Below are 19,566 nucleotides of genomic sequence, written 5' to 3' on the forward strand. Positions count from 1 at the left end.
TTTCAAAAACAAAACAAACAAAAAAAAGTAATTGCCCAGTTAGGTTGGAAGTGTTTTATTACTTCTTTGAATTCATTAGCCATGATAAAATGTCAAAAGCACCGGTCAAGACAGAAATAAATAACACAATCTCATGTTAGAGAGAAAGTTGCAAATACAGTATATTAAATTATAGCAATATGCTGCTTCACACCAACCGATGTAGACAGCACACTAGGGAGACAGTAGTTTTACTCATGATCATTGAAAAGATCTATTACCAGAACAGGGGAGCTGCACATCCAACTACAAGCATCATTCTTTCTTCTACCAATTTACTTCATGAATTTAGTCAAGGGTTTGAACGGGCAGCTTTGGCAGTTCAACATCCCCTTTGTCTAGAGGTAAAGAGTGGTACAAAGCTTTTCACAATAAGCCACACAAAAACCCCAGGCTTTCACATTTTGTAGTCTTCGCTTTCAGGTCTGTTCGTGCACCAAGACAGTTTAAAGCCACATCTTAAGTCCTCCTTCGGTACATAGTGAAGATAAACTCAGGGCAGGCAACATATGCATCATTAATATCATAGTATTATGAAACTGCGCTTCAGGGGCTTTGAGCAGAGCATCTCTGCGAGTTTATGGGGAGCACTGTATCAGCCAGAAAATGAAGGAAATAAGTTACAGTCCCTTTGGGGAAATTAAAAAAAAAATCCATACAGAAAAGCCATATTAAAAATATTAAGGCAAGGCCTCTACAATTGCACACCACTTCAGGCCTGAATTAAATCATGAGTACTCTATTACTTAGATGTTTCCCTAATTTCTCTTTTATGGCCTACAGCAAACTTTTCCACTGAAAAAAATAGTGAAAAAAATCCCAAGTTCTTTACTGAAGGCCCAGTAACATGTCACTTGCATGACATCTCTCATGGTCAGTCAGAGAGCATAAATACGTCCTCTTCCAGGCAGGCATTTGAAAGAAAAAAAAAAAATCTGTCAGAGAAAATGGATGTAATATATACTGTAGTGAAGTCACTTCTTACACAAAAAAAACATAACACACAGGGACAGATGCACTGTAAAATAAACAGTTTCGTTGTTGTATAAAGTTTGTCACACCTGAGACCCACTACAGCAGGTCAGGTGGAGTAGAAAGCCAAAAGGAGTATCTCTGGGTTTTAGGTTTAACTTCATCACTGCTTCAACATGATGTCTGTACTTTAAACTACAGAAATTGTACATGAAAAAAAAAAAAAGATCATTTTGGTGAGGAAAAACATTCCTGTGATTACTCAAGCTCAGAAAATTTTTTAATTAACTAAACGTGTTAAATTATGCCACTGATTAAATCTTGTTATTTACAAGATCAAGTACTACTCTGATTCTTAGTAATGGTGCAGTATCTAAATTAAGATCACAGGGGTTGGATTACGTTCTGGTTGCTAAAAGCTTGCTTGCTTAGCTGTCTATCCAGTTCTTTGGAGTTTTTCAGTCTGGAAGAAAGGAGGTGAAGTCAAACATTTTTGTGCCTCAACATATTTTACATCTAGATCAATTTTTGTTATCTAGTCCCATGACTCAATAACATGGTTTAAATTTGAAGCCCGTAACAACTGTGACATAAGAATACAGAAGACAACATGTCTTTGTTCACAGTAACACACTAATTACTGTACTTACTGGTAAACTTCAGTTTTGTAATTATTTTTAATTACTGTGTTTCCAAATACCTCTGCATAGAGTGCCAAATTATTTGTGCGGGGGCATCAAGTTTCCTGACATTTTCCATATAATCCTTACAAACACCTCACAGAGCAACAAATTCGTACTTTGAAGAATTCTACAGAAACATTGCACAGACTTTGCACCACAAGGGCTCATACATTCAACGGCAGCTTTCCGGAGTGCAGATCCATCCATTCACATTGGGGAAAAAAGTTCACGTAAACTCCAAAAATGAGAAAATGAAGTGAAACCTAGTGTGACTTTACGCCAATAAGAACAACAATAAGGACAATTACTATAACAAACAAAATTAAAATAACAAGCATCTTCCGATTCTTCTTTTGATATTGCTCCGCCTATAGAAACAGAAAAGACAAAAAGTCAATACTTAGATTTCTGCAAAGCTACAAAGCACAGACTCTTGTTTAGTGTAAGTGAAGTACAAGCATCTCGGAATTGTTCTTTGGTAACCTGACATTTCATACAACGTATATTGCAAGCAACTCCCACAAAATAACCCTGGTCTGCACCGCAGACGTCAGTGAAGGGAAGTGTACGCTGAAGTCGCGTTTATGTGTATTGAACAGCAGGCTCGGAGAAGACTGCGCCCTCGTGTCGGTTAAGCAAGCTTACTGCGGCTTCTTGTCAGCAGCCTCTGAGAGGGCCCCAGGCCTCCAGAGGACGCATGAGCTACGCAGAAGAACGATACCTCACTTGGAAGGACGCTTGGCTATGAAGACCGTGGAAACAAGATCAGGCAACTGGGTATGTGAAAGTCTGAGCAGTAAAAGTTGGTAAGATGTTTTAACTCATTTTGCTGATAGAAGATTCCTGTATTATATTTGAAGGACATTAAAATTCACAACAAAACTTCATTTTCTTAATAGGCATTTTTGTTGTACCTAATTCAGCTGTGCATTTTCATTTAATTTCAATTAGAACTGAAAGCTTTCTTTTTTGTTTGGTTCTCAGTTTTCTTCTTCATTCCTTCTTTCTTCTAACCACATTTTCTCATCCCTTTCCTCTTTTTCCCAGGGGAACTAAAAGGAGGCAACATGGAGAAAACTCTCCAAAAGCCAAATGAAAGTCTGCTAATAGAAGCTAAACAAAACAAAACTTGCGTTTAATTCTTTTTTAAATTAATAAACCTTCAAAATTTAAAAGGGAAAATGATATTAATTCTTCTCCTTTATAGTCCCTGGAAAGTAATTATTTATTATCAGATCAGCTAAAGAGGACTTTTTGACCTGAAACTATGAAACATGTAACCACTGTGATTATTTACTTAATTAGGCTTTAAGTATCAAAGCCTGACAAAGTATCACAATAGATTCCAGTTTTCATGTGAAGCAGGAATCAGTAACTAGTGATTCGTATCACCAGACTTCTGCAGTGAATTAATGCAATTTCTGTGAAAGTGCTCAGTAGTTTGTAGTAATTATGCCAATTAAAACAGAAAGGAAAACCAACATTATAGATATTAAATCTGAACAAAGCTACCAACAGTATTAGGAACAGCAAGGTACCTCTGATATTACTGTTCAGACCTCTGTGCGTCTGTCTTCCATGACAGGTGACAGAACGCCTATGCTGTACTGAAAACAGGTACGTTGCATCAAAAACACGTACTCAAAGTCAGCAATCCAAAGAGGGGTTTGCTGACAAGTCATTAACTAGAAAGATTTCTAGTCACTAGACTAGAAATACCATTGATTCCAGCTGGTTCATTTATTTCCAGTTTGGTTTGTGCAAATTGCTTGCAATAACGTTAGGCCTTGTTCACCAATGGTCAATGCCTTATTTTAGCAATCTCCAATTTAGTTTTGTGTATAACAAGAATAAACCTATAACGAATTTCTTTTGCTTTTCCTCAAATGGCACTTTTTTGCTGCCCATATATTAGAAGTCTACCATAATACAAAGAAGTTGAGTGTGTAGTAATAAGATGTCCACGTTTCCAAACCAGAATGTTTTACGTAAGAGGCTTTTGCATAAATCTCTCATTCTACTTTATTTCCAGCAACGGAAGGACTGAACTGAGCTGACAAGTCAGAACTTAGCTTCAAATCAAACCAAAAAAAGCCAGCAAAACAAAACAACCAGAAAACTCTGTTCTGCTGCCAATTCAAACTTTCAGATGTTCACAGTAAAAGCTTTGCATTAAAAGCACAAGGTTGGACCTAACTTCTAACAAGTGTCAGATGGTAATAGAAAACATATAGAAATTATTCTTGCTGCTCACACTATTGAGATAATGTTTTCAAACTAGGATATATCAACTAACTTAAATCTATAGTGAGGTAGCCAATAACCAGTTGTATTTCATGAACGCTGGGCTCTCCAGAGACAGAATTGCAGGTAGGTCCCAGCAGGTCAGCAATACGACGATCAAAGCACGTTGCTTGGATGCCCAGAAAGCTAATTAAGAAATTAACACTAGGCACCAAGCATGACATTAACAGAAGTTACATGGAATGTTCCTACTACAGAGTACAGTTGGACATTTTATACTGTACAGCAATCATTTTTAAAGGGGACGATGTCCAACTGAACAGTGACTAACTTAATGGCTATTAAATTATAAAAGATTATTGGATATGCAAAGCAGCCCAAGTATTCCATCAGCTTACCTTATGTAGTTGTTTTAGACCCTCTTCTGTCTTCATACATGACTGTTCAACATTGTAGTCAATTCTGTCTAGAACTGTTCCCTAAATAAAATGGAGGGAATGAGCACCAAATCTAACCTCAATGAACTTCATAAAGCAATTATTATTATGAACAGCAGAGTAATTAACAACTTTCAGAGCAGACAGCTAATGAACTACATAAACTATGAACTTTTACAGAAGAACTAGTTGGGACTTCATTAAACAACCTCCTTGCTCAATATCTAACTGACAGCTCTGTCACCATCTCACATCCCTTAATAACCACCTTACTTCCAGTTCAGGTGCTTCTGGCTGACACATTTAACCTAAGTTGAATCTCTGGGACAAATAACCAACAGAACTTTGGCATTCTTTTTTTTTTTTTTTTTTTTTTTTTTAAGTCTAACACCCATAACCAGTTGAATTTTTATTTGTTTATTTTCATTAACTCATCTTCTGGCAGATTTCAAGCAAAGGAAACCTTAGCCTGAAGAGGTACGTTAGGAAAAGCGAGAAGCATGTAAAAACAGGATGTTACAACAGGAAGTGTTTGGAAGCCTTAACACTATGTGGAATCTCCTATTTTTTTTACTGCCACTGCAATGTCAATGTACCTGTTCTACTATCATTGCTCCCAGGTCCCTGAATATTTCATTGAGATCGGAGATCGACTGTACAATCTGACGGATTTCTCGTTCCCGCTCTTCCACCATTAATGTGTTTTGCTCCACCAGCGCCAGCTGGTCATCTGTAAAACCCTGTGGAAATAAGAGATGTAGATGTTGAACTAATATTAACAGCATGAAAACACTAGAAACAGTTATACGGATTATGAGATTTCATAACACAACAGTCCTTTTGGAATTTCTTCAGCAGACAAGTACCTACGGAAAAAAAATTTACTGTATTTTAAAAACAGAGTTTTGGGGTCTCTAAAATAACTTGGACAGCTATTTATAGTTTGAGCAGAGAAAATGTAAATCTTTCATCCTGCCCAAACACGCAAACAACTTTTTATAATAATATCTGTCCTAAAACGATGGTTTTATTGGTGTACAAAACCTATACATGCAAGAGTCCACCAGTTACGGAATATCTGCTGACTGATCAGCATTACTGGAAGTCCCATACTGCCAACGTGCAAAGACACAACAGCACTTCTGGTTTGTTTTTTTTTTTTAATAAGCTAGAGAGACCTCACTGGTTTTGTCTACCCAGGCCACTCACAACCGAACACTATCTTTTCCCCATCGCTCTTATATAGAGAAAAGTGAAAAATCTCTTATACACAAGATCAGCTAGGAAGCTCCCTTGATTTTTTTCTGTAAGTTTTCAGTTAAACACTAAGCATTACAGTTAAGTCTATTCTGCAGCACTATTAGATGGGACACAATAGAACAGATCCCAACGTTGCTTAGAAATGCAGTATCTCCAAACTCCGTAACACAGTAAAACAAAGAAGTGGGTCTGGTACAGCTCTACAACATAACCACTTCACTGTGCGGAAACAAATCATTACACCTTTATTTTCAACAATTTGTAATACTGAAAATCTTCAGCTACACTTTAAAGTTCTCTTTAAAGAGTGCCACCTTCCACCCAAACTCAGAATCACAGTTACTCCTGCATCTACCCAGAAAGGTGGTATGACAAAGGCCAGCACTGTACTTACAGACCTAGTCCCTGTCAGTCATATAAGGAGAATTCAGCAGTGAAACTGAGTTCCCTCACACTGCAACACTGAGGCAGACGGCACAATCACCTGAGTGTCGCAACAGCAATCCTAATTAGGAAAATGCATCACAGAAATCTCCAGAAATAGTATTTCCAGGTAGCTTGGTGCTCATGGCATACCCTCTTGATATTTTCTTACTAAAATTAAAGGTACATTAAGAAGTTTCTTTGTATTGGTTTTGCGTAATAACTTAACTTACTCTATCATAAAGCGTATCATCCTCCCCATCATCCATCAGTGGAACTGAGGTGTCGAAGAAGTGTTTGGATCTTTCTTCTCTATTCTTCATACCTGTAAAAAACAAACTATGTTTGAGCATAATATTTACACAATCTAAAATCAGAGAAGAGTAAGGTCTGAGGCACCAGATAGAAAACCTGGCTAATAAGCGACATAAATAGCAGTATCTAAATTTAAATTGTCACACAGGTTTACTATTTAACAAAGCATAACAAATTCTACCAGACTTGCAAGACTCCAATTAAATCAATGGTTTTAAGTCATTATGTTCTATGAAGTTAAAAAAAAAAAAAAGTAAGTTAAGAGCCTTAAAGTGTGGTCACTCTATTTTCTAACAAATTCTCTTGGGAACATCACTTGTCTGAATTGCAATCTTTAAGTTCCACCTATGCCATTCATACCATAGGAAGAAGAAATATTATATCAGTCTTAAATTTGAAGATCAAATTTTTTGTGGGTTTCTTCTAAGATTATTTTAATCTTACTTAGCTGAAAATAGAATTGCACACAATTTTAGAGTTATAAACAGAGGATATTCCACTTCCGATCTGTTTATGGATGCAGAATTTTAATTTATCACAGACCACCTTTTGAAGTTTTATCTATCACAGACTACTGACATAGCTTTGCAGACCACAATTTGAGAAGCAATGATGCATTAAAAATGTGAATGGATGAAATACACTGGTTTTGTTGATATATTTAACCATGAGATTTCTTCTTTAGCAATATGAAAGAGGTAGAATAAAGCAGTTTGAACACAGGCTGTGAACCAAAAACTCCCAAATTCTAACCTCCACTCTAATATACTTCTGGTATTCCTGTGTGCATCACTTCACCCTTCTGTGCTTCAGTCTTCCCAACCAAGCAAATAAGCGCATCTTAATTAGTGCTTTCCACAGAAGGTGCCCATGTATTACTGTATCTCTTATGCTTACGTTTGAGATAGTCAGACTGTGCATGCCTAAAGTTGGTGGATAGATCCTGAAGGGACTGTGCTAAGGAAGACACTACATTCCTGAGAACACGTGCTTCTTGTTCTGTACAACTACGTGACCTGCTCTGCAAGACCTGGACCGCTCTCTGACATCTGTGAAATAACTGAGAAAACAATTCCATTAGTAAAAAACATACAGCAACACACACTTCAAATACCACATCGCAGACTAATGCTTTGATTTCTAGATTTAAAAAATTAATTTCTTATTGCCCACTGCAATGTTTAAAAAGGTATGGAAACAGAACACAGGGGAACAAACCACCAAAGCTAACAGGGTAGCAGAGTAACACAACTACTTCTGACTAAAGAGATTTGTGTCGTTATAACTGCTTGGACTGGACACCTTAAAATATATAGATGTGTTTCTCTGAGATACCTGTAAATGTGATTTCATTAAGTCTCTCAATCCTATTCCAAGTAGAAAAGCAAACAGGTAAGTAAAAGAACAGGGAGGTTGAGTGACTTGTTGAGAAGCTCACTGACAGTGACTACAGTACCAACCACAGAGCCCGAGACTTCTGGCTCGCTAATACTGATTACAAAAGAAATGCTTTACGCAAAGGAAACCACTGCTGCCTCATGATGCATTACAGGTGCTTCAAACAGTAGGTTTAGATTGAAAGCTGTCCGTACCTGTGTGATCTCTTGGGTTGTTATTTCTATTGCCCGTTCTTCTTCACTGCTGTCATCCAGTGTTGGTCTGTTCAGATGTTTATCATGAAGACTGGCTAATTCTTTCATCTTCTGTTTAACCCTGGCAATATCATACTGAATCTAAAACAGAAAACCCAACAATGAAGAAAGGGAAGTGACTAATGTTTCAGAGGAAAAGGTTCTGACAAATGATAGACAAAAATCACAGAAAAAAAATCCGTGTAACATAAAAAGCAGATCAAAGATAATTTAAAAAAAACCCAACACATAAAAAGCTAAGTAGTAACTGAATACTCTCACATACTTTGAGTTTGCTACTTTTTAAACCTAGTTTTGTTAGTCATAGGCAAGACTGCTGTTTTCAGGTATGCATAATTAAGTTGGAATAATATTTTCATCATTATATAATTAATATCATAGTAAGAAGGTTTAGGCAACTTCCAAAAATATAAATGAAAATTCACGTCACACCTTCAACTCTGTCAAGCACTGACTAGCCTGAACTTAACAGCAGAAGTTAAATGACATGCTTTCAAACAAGTCATTAAAAATAAATCTGTAAGGATGATTATTATCGTACTAAAAAGGAGGCTGATCACCTTTCTGTGCAATGGGTTCTGTAAGCACAAACTGATGAGCCAACATGTGTTCTGAGTGTATGTTTTAAACAGATTTTCTGCAAGTCAAGAATAGCTTCACACTCCAAATACTCGAAAAGGTTTTTAATTGGATGCCTCCAGTCATTCCCTCACATTTGTCCAAATACTTCCATAACTTGCAAGGCATCAGTACTGGCAGGAGCAATCCTCCTGCTAGAAGACACTAATGCTTTCTGTTTTCAAATAATGAACTGCTAATGCCCACCATTTTAGGATCTATTCAATTGGACCCCTCAATGGGTTCAAACAGAGAGTCTACTGGAGCGCCAGGTTTTTTTTGTACCCTTCCTTCTAAGTTTCAAACTGAGAACGGACTTTGCTAAGAGCTTTAGGACCTTCCTGCAGTCTCAAGTCTAAATGCTCAGCTACAGCATGTCTATGCTAATAGTCCCAGCGTACTGTTAATACTGGGCTCCCTTTATTTCACTTGCAATATATCCTTCAAGATAATAAGTCACAGCTTGCCTGGTATTTTCCTCTAAACAAGGGTGTCAATTTAGAAAACACTTATTTTAATCTTCCTTCTAATTCTACTTCTATCATAAAACTTGAAGCATTGAGAATGTAACTGAGAACACCAATAAATCCCTAGATGAGAAATCAACTCCGTGTTGGATTTGCCACACAACTTACTTCGTCTGCGCCATCGACCCATTTGGGAGGTAAGCGTTTTGTTACTCCAATTGCTGCTTCTGGATCTAAACTTATTCCCGATACCAGTGCCATACGATCATCAGCAAGCTACAAAAGACAAGAAGAGACAGCGAATTAATTTTACTTAAATTAGATCCAAATTCTTGAGCATTAGGAGAAATTTTATGGGAAGGCATATGTGCACATTAACCTCAAAAATGGGTTTGTGCATAATGCACACCTTGTTTGTCCCCATATGCTAATGGCCTACAAACTCCCACCTCCTACAGGGCCTGAAAGATGAAAGTTACTCTTAGAATAAATTCTTAGCAGATCTTCAAGGAGAAAATATGGTATTGAGGTGAGAACTCAGGTAATTCTCATGTTGGTACATTTCATATTAGACAACAATTCACGGCCAAGGGTTCCCTAATCCATGATGTAGCATGGTCTATATTGAGCCAGGCAAGCCTGAAAATCTCATTTGGGAAAATCTCCAAATAAAAATGTTATTATACCTCCAAGAAATAAAAATAATATCCTGTGATTGTTCTCAAACGACGTTGTGTTTCGCCAGACACCCACCTACTAGGCAGCCGAGGAGCAAACACTCTTGCAAACTGACATGCAACTAAAATTGTTATATTATTTATTTAATGGAAATTAAAAGGTACTAAACAAAAACAGCCAAGGCAGCAACCAATCCACACTTCACTGTATCACAATGATACATGCTTACTGCTTCGGCTATATTTTTTGAGGCCAAGAAACTTGCAGGAAAATGGGTGGAACGATTCTCCAGAAAATTCTAAAGATTGTCAGAGAATAAATAAGACAACGTGCCGGCTGGCTTATCACAGCTTTCCACAGGCCCATGGGAGGGCTGGAGGTAGGGAAAGAGTAAAAGAAACCCTTTATCACAATTAATAGTTATAATTTGAATAATTCAGGTGCAACAAACCAGGGGTTTACATTAATGGAGACTGGTGCAGACTGAGGTACAGCAGCACAGTCGTAGTTGCAGAAGGGTATGATACACTTTTTGGAGACTAATTCTGGGAATAGAATCCAGTTTGTAGGGTTGAATTATTAAAAGGTTTTAGGAAAAAACTCACATAACTAATTAGAAGTATTTTTTTAGAGTCACAAAATGCCTGTGGTAGATCTATCAGAATCTTATTTTTCAAATAATACTTTTGGACACATGTTGAATAACTTCAACCTCAAGAAAGCTTAAAATATGACAACTATGAAGGAATAAGAACATAATGTGTGGGGTGTTTGTTTCGGTTTTGTTAGTTTTTTTTTTTTTAAAGCTCAGTTTGGCAGAAACCAAAAACCACAGCCTGCTTTCATATCACTACCGCTAAAATGTGCTGTTCACCCTCAGTGAGAATTCTTTTGTTGAAGACAGTATTAGTGCTACTGACCTTTAAACAGGTCGGAAGATTTTTCTTCACGGGGCTTAGAAACTTATGTAAATGGACTCATTGCTATAATGCAGCATACAAAGAAGCCTATTTATACAATGGCACAGTGTTGGATGAGGTTGTCCAGAGAAAGTACGGTGTCTTTGTTCTTAGAGGTTTTCAGGCGTTTGTTAAACGAAGCCACAGATGACCCTATCTAGATTACCAATAGTCCTGTTTTGAGCAGGAGCCTGAACCAGAAGTACTCCAAAGGTTCCTTCCAACAAACATGTCTACGATTCTCCAGTTTAAGGCTGAGTACGATGCACACCTAGGTGTGTGGGGCCACAGAGCAACATTTAGCACTGGGTCCATAGATGCTGCAAGTCACCTTCCTCCTCTGTGAGGAAGGCAGGGGAATGGATGGAACTGGAAGACAAATATAGATCTTGTTGTCAGCTGAACCAGGCTTTGTAATTTCAGAGATGAAATGATCTTCCTTTACTGGAGGTAGAAAGAGGTAGCATCATCAGTGATACCACCTGAAGCATACCTAATTACTACAGTATTTGTGCTCAGGGAAAGATTTCATACAAAACCATCACTTCCTAGTTTCCCCCGGATTTTAAATTTTCCTTTATTAGGACTGGTCAGCTTTGTGGCTCCCTACCCCCTCCCATTTTAGAAAACAATCCCTCTTCCTTCCTGGGCAATTCTTTCCTGAAAGCCTGTATTTTTTTTATCCCTGACCTTATTTCCTGACCAATAAAGTTCGTACAATTTATGCATAGCATAAAAAATAGTTAATAGCTTCATTGTACAAAGTCACCATATCCCATATGTGTACAATAAGTCAGACTAGTTTATACATCTATTAACAATGTAACATTATATCACAAAACACACTTCTCTATGCAGCCTTGCCCTTCTACTGTGCCTCATCCTATATAATGAAATTTAATAAACTAGCAAAATAAAGAAAGGAACATTTTAGCTCAACGACATACGCTTGATGCATCACGGCAGAACAAAATGTGAAAAGCAATACCTCATCCAGCTCCTGAAGTGATTTGTGGATCCCATCAGCCCCATCCAGTTAGAGACAGCAAAAGATAAAAGGGAAAAAAAGAGACATAGGACAGATATAGGGTATGGTCAGTTGAGAAAATACTAATTTATTCTTTAAGCATGATGGTTTACCAAGAACAAAACAAACTGGCTTTTAAAACATGACTATCCAATAAATACATCATGATATTGTACTTTCTAAGTCAGCATTTTGCTTGATGCACAAACTTTTAAAAAAATATTTCAGTTGCTTGGTAAACAGAAAGCACGTAAGAGATCAAGGTAAGAGCTTGGCTTGTTTTCCAAAGTAACAGCACAGTAAAGTTTCTAGGTACTAAAATTTCAGGTAGAAAAACTGTCATAGAATATATTGAAGTGTGACAGCAAGGGCAATTTGACTGTGGTATTCAACATCCACTGGCAAGTTAGAAGGTTTGATTCTGACTGGAGGATGCACATACAAGCTTTTGTAAGACATTTATTGACAAGCACCCCAGTTATCACAGGATACAACAGACAGCAAAAGACAAAAAGCGAAAGCAAATGTAGTATGTGCTCACTTATGTACACACTTCAATTATGCTCTCGTTTCAGGTAACATTAATCCTATGTGCATCTGGAAAAAAATACAAAAGGCTAGTATCTGCAACATGTCTGCACCTTCTCTATTCATCAGTCTTCGCACTGTAGCGGGCATGTGGGAGCAATAGGATATTTCACTGAAAGATTAATAAAGCAAGCATATCAGATCTAAAACAAGGACAAAATAGTTGTGGTTTAACAAAGCAGCAGGATTCAACTAATGATCTCTTTTATCCTATACCAAGCTTTTGAAATAGGACTATACTGTTAAGATTGCTACTTTGATGATCTGAGTTTAAGGAGTGGTTGACTGTCCACGTGAGAATGCATCTTCCAGGGCAGAATGCAATTTTTGACAGAGACCTCTCATAGTAAAAGATTTCTTCAGGAGAGGCCTGGAGAGTGAACTAAGGTAAGCGAAAGTACTATGAGCTAGAATCTGCAACACTTCCCTGCTGGCATGCAGCAGCTCTGCTCCAGGGATACCACGCAAAAGAAAAGGTAATTTTGAATTAGGTTCAAGAAAAAGGTAAATAAGGCAACTCTGACAGCAACAGGCACCTTAGAAACATGAAAAGTGAATAGCTTGCACTACCATCTTTACATTTCTTGCTAAAATAGCTACAGAACTCTCAGCTGTCCTCCAGGATCAAAACTGAGCCACTGACTAACGTCATCCACTGCACAAGAACAACGATTTCCAATCACTATTAGCTCTGATTACATTTGAATGAGCATCCTAGAAGATAGATTCAGTTAACATTAACAAACACTGTAAATAAATATCTTGTGCAAGTGCTAAGTGTTGCCGCACTCACTGTGGAGTAAAAGCATAGTTTCACCTCTCAGTAGCCTGTATGCAAGTTTGAACTATCACTAACTTTTCTATATGATATTTAGAAAAAATCCAAGGCTCTAAAAGAAGTGATATTTGCAAAAAACCATGTTAACAAGAACTAGGTGCAGTGCCAAATTAAACACATAGAATACACATTAATACTGACATTTCCTGTGCTGCAGATGCAATTTAACACGTAGCTTGTTAGACACAAGTGTAACAGAGTTAACAATGAACACGGACCATTCCACAGCAACTCTGCAGTTGAAATAAAATTCGCAGCACAAAGTACTGCTTTCCCTAACAAAAATGCATTAATGCAAAGCAGTTTAGAATGATGAGACTGCCAGCAGATGTTTACTTGTGCTTATTACAAATACATGATAAGTTTGAACAGAAAGTGTAAGAACCTCAGCAGAGCTGAGCTGCCAAGCAGTCTGTCACAGTCCGACTAGCTCAAAACTTAGATGACTTTCAGTATTATTTGTATTTGGGGGTGGGGGGGAAGAAAAAGGCCAACGGACACCAGAGCAAGTTATGGAAAAATTCAAGCAATGGGAACAATCTACACTAGTGTACTTAACAGTGCCCACACTGAAGTGAATAGAAGAGTTCTGCTCTAAGAAATAATTTGAATTCTTTTCTTCGGGGAAAGGAGACATCAAAAGCCGCAATGGATGGTAAACCTCATGTCAATGTTAACATGAAGTTATTAGAACAATGACTGCATTTATTATTTGTGAAGCGAATAGAGGCGTGATCAGCACAAAGACAGATCTCTTCTATTCATTTTACGTGAAGTAGTAGGGACAAGGGATCACCAAGGTGGGGAGGGAGAGGCAAAGGACGGAGGACGGTGGGGTTTTGAGGAGGGGGCCCGGAAGAAGGGGGCCGGGGAGGGCCGGGGGCGTCGCGGGGGTACCGGGGAGGGCCGGGGGCGGGCGGAGCGGGGCACACAGCAGGGCCGGCGGGCACCCCGGGGCGCGGCGAGGTACGGTAGGATGAAGGGAGGAGACTCACCGCAGCAGCCATGCTACGTGAACTCAGAGGGCTGGAGGAGCCGTAACTACTCACTTGCTCGGCCAGCAGCTGCCGGCTCTGCACCGCGTTGTTCCGCAACAACAAGAACGCGTCCGTTAGACGCCGGGTGGCCATGGCCTACCTCCCGGGCCCCTCGCCCCGCGGCCGCTCGGCGCCTCGCTGCCGGGCCCTCGGCCCTAGCTCAGCCCGGGGCCCGTGGGCAGGCGGCGGCCGCCCCCCGGCGACGCCCGCTGGCGGCTCACAGGGCCCGGGTGGGGACCCCCAGCGCCGAGAGCCCCAGCGCCGGGCGCCGCCGGGCGCCGGACCCCGCCATCCCCCCGGATCCGACCGCGGCACCGGCAACCGCACGGCTCACTTCCGCGTTGTGCATCGCCCGCCGCCTTCCGCCCCGTTCGCCGCCCCGGTCCCCCCGGGCCCGCCGTCCGCCGCAACAACGTTCCGTCCTTCCTGCGGCCGGGGCGGGTGGCGTAGCAAAACGCCACATTCACCCCAAACGGCTGTGGAACCCCCTCCCTCAGTGCTGGCAGACCCAGCCCTCCGCCTGTCCCGGCCGTAGCGGGGCCGGGCGTGGTGTTAGCGCCGTATCTCGGTTGCCCATAATGGCAGCCAGGTGCGGGGCTGTGAGGGATGGCGCCTCCCTGTCCCAACACCTGCCCGGGGCTCCCTCGCTGGTGGTCGGGCTGCAGCCCTGCCTGTCCCTGGCGAGGAGACTTGGCCAAACGGCTTCGTACAAAGAAGCCGTAACGTTCCCGTAGCTTTTTCAGTTAACGTCCTCCTCCTGTGAAGCATCCTCAAACCACAAGTTTGGTTCAAAGGCACAAGTTTGGTTCAAAGCAAAACACTGTAGTATGACCATTTTGATTTGATGGCTTCTCCTTCCCATTTGTTTTTTTCTTCTGAACCCCCCTCACGTTATCCCCCACAATTTTCTTTCAGTGTATTTTCAGTTTTCCCAAAAACCTTGCACAGCTCTTTTTGCTGGCTCCAACCATTCAAAAATCAGGACGTTCCCTGAAAATGAACAAGCCGTTTGAAACAGCCATATTGAGTTTGACTTTCTGAAAGAGGCTTTTTAATAAGGCAAACTGAAACGATTTTTCCCCTGCTCCTGTCAGGCCGGTCCAGGTCCCCCCTGCGCAGGGGTTGACAGGAGTTAGGCTCGGGCTCCCTCCTGCACACCCCAAGCCAGGTCTGCACCTCCCGCTCGCACCTCGAGGGACGTCCAGCATGTCCCTGTGAAAACAGCAGCAGCCGCTGCCCAGCAAGGCCAGGGCGGCCGCACACCGGTCATCAGGAGACTCCTAGCTTAAACTTTCAAAAAAACCCACCCAAAACAACCGGTATTTACACATATGGTGGGAACAGTGACTATAATCAAAACCACATTTTCTGGAAATGTTACCCTGTTTTATCTAACCGCCTGGGCAAACTTGTACAGTGAGAAATAGAAAAAAATACTCCTTTGCTATTATAAGACATTTGGGGAGTTTTCTGGAGCAGCCCTTCTGCCTCAGCGGGAGAGACCCAAAACTTGGAATTTAGCAAGGAAATAAGCTCCAGTCATACAAGGGCTAACGCACGCGTTTCATTTTTCGTGGTCTGGTGAAATCTGTTTTCATTTTGGCTGCCTGACAGAAGCTTTAAAAATATATGTACGTACTTCATTTCTTCATGCTAATTTTTAATCTACTGTAACAATTTTTTATTCTATGAGAACAGTTTCGGCTAAAGGCCTTCCAGCTTTCTCTTGGCACTGCTGCTGTGGCTGTATGTAGGTTGAGAGGAATTTCTCCCACCATCAGCGGTCTCCCCATGATATTTTAGCTCTCGACGTGTGCGTGGAGAAAACCAGATGGATTATCTCACATGGTGGCATGGTGACCATGAACCAAATGGGATGTCTAATGTGCTGGAAGTTGGTATAAGCCAGCAATTAATGTCCTTTACTTCCTGATTTTTGACAGCTTTAAAGGGTTTGAATGTTGGGCAGGCTTGGAATTCAAGCAGAGGGTATAAAAGTATTTGGGACTTGTGCACAGAGGGATAAAACTCTGTAAGGAAGAGGTCCGGACCTAACTTGGTGAATAACCACTTCAAAGTGGATATTAGGAATAAGCAAAGGGAGTAGAAGGAATGGAAAAAAGGGATTAATCAAAGTAAACTACATCTCAGAAGTTAGGAAGTATAGGCATAAAGTGAAATGTGCCAGAAGCAAAGACGAGTCAGACCTCGCAAAGGAAATTAAAACAAATAGCAAAATGTTCTTCAGGAGTACATACCATGAGACGAAGGAGAGAAGAGGTAGGGGTGATGAAAGCGAGAGAGGCAGGATACAAATGAATGCATAATGTATAGTGGAAATGTACACAGAGGAAATGAATGCATGGAGATAGACATTATCTCATCCACGTGGAACAAATCAGAGAGATCATAATGTGATGATAGTTTGGACTAGATGATTATTATAGGTCCCTTTTAACTGAAATATTCTAATTTCTGACCCAGACATCTAACTGCACTGGCCTATCAAGATTGTACCTGGCTGTGTAACGGCATCACTGCATGGGCAACACAACACAATTTGAGAGCTGGAAAAATTGTTCCAGCATTTTGAAATTTCCTGCAGGCACGGCAAGGGTAAACAAATGCATTGTAAGGCAGCAGTCAATCTGTTCATAAAAAGGATCATACTTTTCCCTCCTAAGACAGTACATATCCCTACGTATATCTTTCTAAGCATATACTGTTAATATTTTGGGCTCTTGCTTCTTGATGTTAAAGCACACTGCCATAGGTTTGCAGCCTGTGTCTTCCTTTGCCCTTTTATCTGCTTTTTTAATGCCTGCTCTTTTCTGCTGTTCTTAATGAGCAATGAGATAGCAATGCTGCCTGCGCTTGCACATTCCTGCACCCACTGCCTCCCACAGCCAGGGCCTGATCCAAAATGGTAGGAACTTTCCAGTTACTACCGTGGCATTTGGATCAGGCTTCTGGAGGAAGGCAACTATACTTCATATTTCAGAAGAACATTCTATTTTGAGGTGAATAGCAAAGCTTTTTTTTTTTTTAAATGGGAAGATAATCAGAGCCATATTTCAAAAGCCAGCTTTCAAACTGTGCTTGCAACCTCCTTTCTCACAGCCCAGTCCCTGTATCACCACTGTTAACTACCCAGGCTAAGTCAAGGGCAAACAGACCTTACGCTTCAGTAATCAGATGAAGGTCAGTCTCCACGACATTTTATCTTGTGTAATTGAGTAGATACACGGAGGAGGTGAAATATTGCAGTCTTTTGAAGCCTGAACAATCAGCTTGTGCCAAAGGTAGGATTAATGGACCATTAAGTGCATTTTGCCCTGGAAAATCCCACCATCTCTTTGCAGCTGGGACACTTGGCTGCCAGAAAAGTTCTTCTGCAGGCAAGTTTCTAAAAAAAACCAAAATTCAGCAAAGTGGCTGGCTTAGCTCTGTCATTGCTAGAGTTGCATTTTCTGCATGGGAATTGAGGGGTTTTTGGGAAAATAGACCGTATTCTTGCCTTTATCCTGTAGCAGAAGATTTTCAGGCTTCAGGGCTGTCAAACTCAGTTTCCAGAGCGTGCTAATCACTGAACCAGGATTTGTTTGGCCAGCGATCTGGGAGCTTCCCGAGTTTTGGCAGTGGGTGTGATTCCGTCAGCCTCTCTGTAGGTGGTGCTGCAAGGCAGTGAGATGTCAGTAAGAATCGTCTAAGCTGGTTTTCAAATTCAGTCCCTTGGTTTCTTAACCAGCTCTTGGTTTTCCAACTTTATTAAAAGAAAATTAGGCGTAGTTGCCCATAATGTCTTTCTTTTGATGAGCTATAATCTGAATGCACCCATTGGAAATATAAACAGAGGAGAACTGTTATTTTCTCTGGGTTCAAACCGTTGGCATTACATGCTTTTCCTGGAAAACTACAGTTGAACAAACTGTCTTTTCATATTGATCTAACTTTACCAGAACTTTAGCAGAAGATTGTAGAATCTAATGAATTAGAGAAGAACATCTGAAAAAGAATAATCAGTTGGTCATGCAAAGACCCTAAGTTATGTATGTTTAAATTATAAAGAGAAGTGAATTCTCATCTCTAAGTGGGCTCTGTCCTCTTTTGGTCTACACTAAAATGTTGTCTTGAGTTCAGCTGCTCTTCTGCACGCTGAAAAATGGTAGAATGGATCCTGCAAACGTGTCTGTACTCCTCCCCTGCTGCTGAGATGCAATCAATCCAGGTGGAATCGAGTTCTACTTCAAGCTGGGTAGGCAGTGAAGACTGCTGTGTCTGCTTGGAGGGGTGTGAGGAATTTTTTAATCAAAATTCAGCTGCAAAAATTTGGTGTTTACAGGCAGACATAATTCACACACGTAATTAGACAGGCAACCTTGTTCAAAGGCAAATGTAAGAGTTACAGTTTATGAGCTCATACCCCAGTCTTGTGACAGGCTAATAATGCCTATGGTACTTAAACAATGGAACAAGTTTGTCATCTAATATTGTGCAAAATTGCTTTCTTCAGCTGGGCACTATATTAAATCTTCTGTGTCACCATGGTGTTAGGTCACCTCTACAGCAAAGAGAAAATATTGCTCATTGTGGGCATTAATATCTCTGCTTACCCTAATTACCTCTCCAGTAGTCATGTGAAGATATTCTGTATTTAAACTGATGTATCAAATGTAAAAATTTGTCACTGGTATCTTTCTTGTAAGATATATATACAAAGATTTTAGCTGAAGATGGGATGCCTGGTTGGCACGGACATACGGTTTAGCTGAGCAAAAGTTTTAGAGCTGGATGTACAGCAGTGGTCAGATGTCCGTCCACAGAAACAGCAGTGTGAATTCAAGACGTTTCTGTCCCCTGGCTGCTTGCTATTGACCATAGCAATGATGTTACCCTGCAATTTAGCTAGCCCAGTACACTCTGTGAGTGCTTCTCGTGTGCTTTAGTGCAAGCTGATCAGTTTAGTTACCAATATAGCAGCTTTCCCTGAGAGGTGAAGCCACCGCTGCTGACACACTGGAGTGCTGAGGGGAGTGAGCTGAAAGCCACTCTGCAAACCCACATTCAAGGGTCGAACAGTACCATGTCTGGAATACGAGAGGAGGGAAATGTGTTGTTGGCATAATGTGGTAGCATCCCACAGTACTTCAGGTACATGCATACATGAAGAGGTTGTAATCAAAATAAGTAGACAAAGGAAGTATTATTATTCCTTTTTTTAGAAACAAGGAACCAAGCCATGAAGAGATTCAGTGAGCAGTTCCCCTGCAGATATGCATAATGTAAGAGCTGGAAATAGAACACAGGATTCATCATTCCTGCCATTTTA

General features: G+C 40.4%; 1 protein-coding gene across 4 annotated transcripts; it reads right to left on the reverse strand.

Moving 5' to 3' along the window:
* Positions 1-39: 39 nt before the first annotated feature.
* Positions 40-14,589, reverse strand: STX16 (syntaxin 16). 4 transcript variants are annotated; one of them, XM_075108361.1, is made up of 8 exons: positions 14,250-14,589; positions 9,279-9,386; positions 7,966-8,106; positions 7,271-7,433; positions 6,292-6,383; positions 4,972-5,115; positions 4,337-4,417; positions 40-2,062 (listed from the first exon to the last, which is right to left on the reverse strand). In XM_075108361.1, the coding sequence occupies exons 1-8, from the start codon at positions 14,328-14,330 to the stop codon at positions 1,958-1,960; spliced, it is 915 nt and encodes a 304-aa protein (XP_074964462.1). In that variant the 5' UTR covers positions 14,331-14,589; the 3' UTR covers positions 40-1,957. The 4 variants fall into 4 exon arrangements, with proteins under 4 accessions (XP_074964462.1, XP_074964461.1, XP_074964464.1 ...); XM_075108360.1 differs by having other exon boundaries at positions 14,196-14,589; XM_075108363.1 differs by lacking the exon at positions 14,250-14,589 and adding an exon at positions 11,736-12,455.
* Positions 14,590-19,566: the final 4,977 nt, after the last annotated feature.

This window comes from Phalacrocorax aristotelis, chromosome 13, assembly GCF_949628215.1.
Source record: "Phalacrocorax aristotelis chromosome 13, bGulAri2.1, whole genome shotgun sequence".
In the NCBI taxonomy this organism is placed as follows: domain Eukaryota; kingdom Metazoa; phylum Chordata; class Aves; order Suliformes; family Phalacrocoracidae; genus Phalacrocorax; species Phalacrocorax aristotelis.